This window comes from Scylla paramamosain, chromosome 23 (genome assembly GCF_035594125.1).
Source record: "Scylla paramamosain isolate STU-SP2022 chromosome 23, ASM3559412v1, whole genome shotgun sequence".
Lineage (NCBI taxonomy): Eukaryota > Metazoa > Arthropoda > Malacostraca > Decapoda > Portunidae > Scylla > Scylla paramamosain.
Genome location: NC_087173.1, coordinates 14,740,527 through 14,746,599, shown reverse-complemented (window position 1 = coordinate 14,746,599; position 6,073 = coordinate 14,740,527). Strand labels below are relative to the sequence as shown.

Sequence of the window (6,073 nt, the reverse complement as noted above, 5' to 3'; positions counted from 1 at the left end):
TTAACGTGGCTTTCCTTACCCTTCTTATCAGAGAAGGACACTGGTCTACCCTGGTGAGGGAGGGGGTGTTCGTTCGTGTGTGTGTATGTCACATCTGTTGGCAAGCGTGAAATTGTTCACGGTGATTGGTTCCTTTGTTTGAGAATGCAGCTGCTGGCCAATTAAAACATGAGGGATTAATTTAGCCAATGACTGCGCTTTACTTCATCCTGAGGAGGGAGAAGCGCTCAATTTGAAATATTTGAGTTAGTGCGAGGAAGAAGTCTGTCTGTTGCTGCCATTATTTCCAGCGCACCGCCACATTTTGTGAAGAGAAACAAGGTGACCACTTCTTATTCATTTCTCTGCCTTGCCAGTTAGGTTAGGTGACTTTAGTTAGGTTAGGTTAAGTTAGTTTAGTTTGTGTGGTTAGGTTTGGTTAAGTTACGTTTGGTTAGGTTAGGTAGTTTTGTTAGGTTAAATTAGTTTGGTTAGGTTATATTTGGCTTACTTTAGTCAGGTTAGGTTATTTAGGTTAAGTTAAGTTAGGTTTGGTTAAGTTAGTTTGGTTAGGTTAAGTTAGTCTTGGTTAGGTTAGGTTAAGTTAGGTTTGGTTAGGTTAGGTTAGCTATTTTAATTAGGTTAAGTTAGCTAGTTTGGTTAGGCCTGTAAGGTGGAGGTTGAGCGGAATGATGTCGCTTTTCTCCGGAGTGGTGAATCTGCTCCACCCGGATCCTCGTTGCTGGATCCACTTGTTGCGGTGGATTGTTACCCTCTAATTTAATTCATTCCCATCACCACTAACCTTGCTGTTGGAATGACAGTTCCCACAAACACTCGATTTAAATTCAAATTATGTTGAAAGGTCGGGGATAAATGTGACTCTCTCTCTCTCTCTCTCTCTCTCTCTCTCTCTCTCTCTCTCTCTCTCTCTCTCTCTCTCTCTCTCTCTCTCTCTCCACCTCAGTTAAATTGTCTGTGTGCATGATTTGGTTAGCCTTAGATGTTAATGAGTTAGGTATTCTGTACACAGCATTAATACTTTGATAACATTTTGAACAGTAAGTATTCTGTACACAGCATTAATACTGTGATAACATTTTGAACAGTAAGTATTCTGTACACAGCATTAATACTCTGATAACATTTTGAACAGTAAGTATTCTGTACACAGCATTAATATTCTGATTACATTTTGAACAGTAAGTATTCTGTACACAGCATTAATACTGTGATAACATTTTGAACAGTAAGTATTCTGTACACAGCATTAATACTCTGATAACATTTTGAACAGTAAGTATTCTGTACACAGCGTTAATACTGTGATAACATTTTGAACAGTAAGTATTCTGTGCACAGCATTAATACTGTGATAACATTTTGAACAAGTATACCGGAGAAAAAATGTGTTCGTGTTCTTGACGACTCAGTGAAGTTTGGGTGAGTGACCCAACTTTGGGCTGTGACCCAAGGTGATGCACTCTTCCAGGCACTTGCTGTGAGAGAGAGAGGAAACCTGTGCATCGCTGTGCTGCACTGTGCTTAGATGTCCCTGGTTCACCCCTGAGGCTGTACCATTCTTGCCCCTATTGTGAGTATGTCTGTGTGTGTGTGTGTGTGTGTGTGTGTGTGTGTGTGTGTGTGTAGTTGACAATTACTGAAGGGTTTGTGACTTGACCCGTCCCACAAGTGACAAAGACGGCATCACGTTGGTCAGTGCTTGCAGAAATGGCTCTTTCTGAGACGTGGGTACAGTTTGTAATGGCCGCCACTCTTCCCTGCTCCACAGACCAGGCAAGCATCCAGGCCGCCTCCCTGCCTGGCACTGACGGCTGTCTGGCCTCCCTGAGGGTCCCTGCAGGACTGGACACGGCGTGTGCTGGCAGGAGGGGTGCTGCGGTGGAGGTCGTGAGGCCGGGCAGCAGCATGAGCGGCCAGCAGCGGCGGCAACAGCGGCAACAGCAGCAGCAACCAGCCTCAGGTGTGGGGAGGCACAGATGTGGTGGCAAGAATCACCTGGAGGCAGGCAGCTCTGTCCACAGAGGAGAGAGCAAGTTTGAGTGCCAGCAGTGTGACAAAACTTTTTTATCCAGACAAGGCCTTGACTACCACACCCTGACACACCGTGGTGTTAGAAATTATGAGTGTGGTGAGTGTCACAAGAAATTTACCACAAAGTCTCACCTCACCAGACACACCCTGACACACAGTGGTGTTAGAAATTATGAGTGTGATGAGTGTAGCAAGAAATTTACCACAAAGTGTCACCTCACCAGACACACCCTGACACACAGTGGTGTTAGAAATTGTGAGTGTGATGAGTGTGGCAAGAAATTTACCCGAAAGTCTTCCCTCAACACACACACCCTGACACACAGTGGTGTTAAAAATTATAAGTGTGATGAGTGTGGGAAGAAATTTACCCACAAGTCTTCCCTCAACACACACACCCTGACACACAGTGGTGTTAAAAATTATAAGTGTGATGAGTGTGGGAAGAAATTTACCCACAAGTCTTACCTCACCACACACACCCTGACACACAGTGGTGTTAAAAATTATGAGTGTGGTGAGTGTGGGAAGAAATTTACCCACAAGTCTTCCGTCACCACACATACCCTGACACACAGTGGTGTTAGAAATTATGAGTGTGGTGAATGTGGGAAGAAATTTACCCAAAAGTCTTCCCTCAACACACACACCCTGACACACAGTGGTGTTAAAAATTATGAGTGTGATGAGTGTGGGAAGAAATTTACCCACAAGTCTAATCTCACCACACACACCCTGACACACAGTGGTGTTAGAAATTATGAGTGTGATGACACACTGGGGTGAGGGAGTTCGAGTGTGATGTTTGTGGCAAGTGTTTCAAGACAAAGGGTGAGATTGCCCAGCACGTGAATATCCACTTCTGAGGTGGTGGTGTGTGGACACATGGGGCCACACCTGTACCTGTGGTGGTGGTGGTGGTGGTGGTAGCCGTGCCTGTGTGTGCTGTGAGGGAGTCATGGCCCCAGCAGTTTTGTGTGGTGGTGGTGGTGGTGGTGTGGGGGAGTCATGGCCCCAGCAGTTTTGTGTGATGGTGGTGGTGGTGGTGGTGGTCATGGTGTCGGGGAGTCATGGCCCCAGCAGTTTTGTGTGGTGGTGGTGGTGGTGGTGGTGGTGTGGGGGAGTCATGGCCCCAGCAGTTTTGTGTGCTGGTGGTGGTGGTGGTGGTGTGGGGGAGTCATGGCCCCAGCAGTTTTGTGTGGTGGTGGTGGTGGTGGTGGTGGTGGTGTGGGGGAGTCATGGCCCCAGCATTTGTTTTGTTGGCAGTGCAGGTGTGACTTTCAATAAATGTGTGTGTGCAGTAAACCTTTGTTTGTGTATTCACCAGGTGTAGTATACAGGGCCTCAGCTACAGGAATATATTGTAGTGAGGCAGCCCCTCTCTCTCCTTGCCTCAAGTGTTTGTGTATTCACCAGGTGTAGTATACAGGGCCTCAGCTACAGGAATATATTGTAGTGAGGCAGCCCCTCTCTCTCCTTGCCTCAAGTGTTTGTGTATTCACCAGGTGTAGTATACAGGGCCTCAGCTACAGGAATATATTGTAGTGAGGCAGCCCCTCTCTCTCCTTGCCTCAAGTGTTTGTGTATTCACCAGGTGTAGTATACAGGGCCTCAGCTACAGGAATATATTGTAGTGAGGCAGCCCCTCTCTCTCCTTGCCTCAAGTGTTTGTGTATTCACCAGGTGTAGTATACAGGGCCTCAGCTACAGGAATATATTGTAGTGAGGCAGCCCCTCTCTCTCCTTGCCTCAAGTGTTTGTGTATTCACCAGGTGTAGTATACAGGGCCTCAGCTACAGGAATATATTGTAGTGAGGCAGCCCCTCTCTCTCCTTGCCTCAAGTGTTTGTGTATTCACCAGGTGTAGTATACAGGGCCTCAGCTACAGGAATATATTGTAGTGAGGCAGCCCCTCTCTCTCCTTGCCTCAAGTGTTTGTGTATTCACCAGGTGTAGTATACAGGGCCTCAGCTACAGGAATATATTGTAGTGAGGCAGCCCCTCTCTCTCCTTGCCTCAAGTGTTTGTGTATTCACCAGGTGTAGTATACAGGGCCTCAGCTATAGGAATATATTGTAGTGAGGCAGCCCCTCTCTCTCCTTGCCTCAAGTGTTTGTGTATTCACCAGGTGTAGTATACAGGGCCTCAGCTACAGGAATATATTGTAGTGAGGCAGCCCCTCTCTCTCCTTGCCTCAAGTGTTTGTGTATTCACCAGGTGTAGTATACAGGGCCTCAGCTACAGGAATATATTGTAGTGAGGCAGCCCCTCTCTCTCCTTGCCTCAAGTGTTGTGTTTGTTTCTTTTTGTCTCCCTTCACACGTTAGGTTATGTTAAGTCTGGCACCATCTTTGCCTCTCTCTCTCTCTCACTCTCTCTCTCTCTCTCTCTCTCTCTCTCTCTCTCTCTCTCTCTCTCTCTCTCTCTCTCTCTCTCTCTCTCTCTCTCTCCATTGGTAAGTATTAAGAAAACTACCCAGCTCACAACAGCAGAAACAATTTCATTACTTTTCCTGCTAGATTTTGGTATGTTCTCAATCTGCTAACAATTTTTGTAGCAATTTTTTTTTTTTTTTTTTACCCTCTTCCTTCAATCCCCTCAGACACTGATGATTTGCAAGGAAATGATGGTCAGATCAAGACAAAATGTGCCAAAATGTTGCATCCTCACTGACACACAAACAGACACACACACACCAATACCTCCAGGTGGTCCGATGTGCCAAGCTCCTCAGAGTCATGGTGGAGGAACAGCTGACCTGGAAGCAGCATGTCGGAAGCACCATAAGATCAGCTACCTACAGGCTGTACATGCTGCGCAGACTCAGGTCGCTGGGGACGCCGACAGATGAGTTAAGGGGGGTGTATCTTACCTTCATCCTCCCCAAACTCATGTACGCCCCCCCAGTGTGGTCCTCCTCCCTCACACACACTCAACAGCTACAGTTGGAGAGTGTGCAGAAAAGGGCGTGCAGGGTCATCCTTGGCCCTGCATACACCACCTATGAAGAAGCCCTGAACACCCTGAGCCTGTCCAGACTATCCACCAGGTACCGTGAGGCTCTGGAGAAGTTTGGAAGGGGACTTCTGCATCATCCACGTCTCAGAAACATGCTGCCGCCTGACGCACCTCGCCCGACCCGTGCCACCAGACACCACAACAAGATAACGCCCCTAAAGGCGCCGCGTACGGACCGGTACAGACTCAGTGCGATTCCCACCATGGTGCGAGCCATCACTCAATAGTATTTCCCTCCTAGATTAGACTTACCTTTAGGATTAATGTCAAGTATTTCCCCACCCCCAATGTACATTTTCAGTTTGTTGACTGCCTAAAGAATAAACTGTTTATTATCATTATTATTATTATTATTATTACCTGTCGCTGTTCACAGTGATGCACTGCAGTCACTGGTGACGGAGCGTTGTGCTGGTCTCCCGCCACGGCACTCTTGGGTGTTAACAGACCAAACCTGACCTAACCTAACGGGGCCACTGTCCCATTGGGGTGGCACTTAATTTGTCAGGGAAGGTGGTCAGGGGACCGGTGGTAGTGATGGAGGGAGTGCAGACCTGGCCTGTTGTTGCATGGGAGGGGCAGGAAGCAGGGTGTGTGTGTGTGTGTGTGTGTGTGTGTGTTGCAGGCGGGGGCAGTGTGTTAGGCAGCGCTTGGCCCAGTGTGTGCTGACTGTCACTGTTGTTCCAGGTGCCAGGCAGAGCCCAGGCTGCACGCCCTGCTCACTGCCAACCAATCTTGTGTCCGACTTCCGCGAGGGTCCCTGCAGATTTGGCTGCGGCGTGTGCTGGCGAGAGTGGTGCTGTGGGGGAGGTTGTGAGGCCGGGCAGCAGCATGAGTGGCCAGTGGCAACAGCAGCAGCAGCAGCAGCAGTCTACCTCAGGTGTGGGGAGGCGCAGGTGTGGTGGCAAGAATCACCTGGAGGCAGGCAGCTTTGTCCACAGAGGAGAGAGCAAGTTTGAGTGCCAGCAGTGTGACAAAACTTTTGTATCCAGACAAGGCCTTAAGTACCACACCCTGACAC

The 6,073-nt window shown here is 48.2% G+C and overlaps 1 protein-coding gene across 1 annotated transcript; it reads left to right on the top strand.

The window, feature by feature from the left end:
• Positions 1-1,710: 1,710 nt before the first annotated feature.
• Positions 1,711-5,869, top strand: LOC135111934 (zinc finger protein 347-like). Its single transcript, XM_064025612.1, has 2 exons — positions 1,711-2,387; positions 5,740-5,869. Exons 1-2 carry the CDS (start codon positions 1,711-1,713, stop codon positions 5,867-5,869), a joined length of 807 nt encoding a protein of 268 aa, XP_063881682.1.
• The last annotated feature ends 204 nt before the right edge of the window (positions 5,870-6,073 follow it).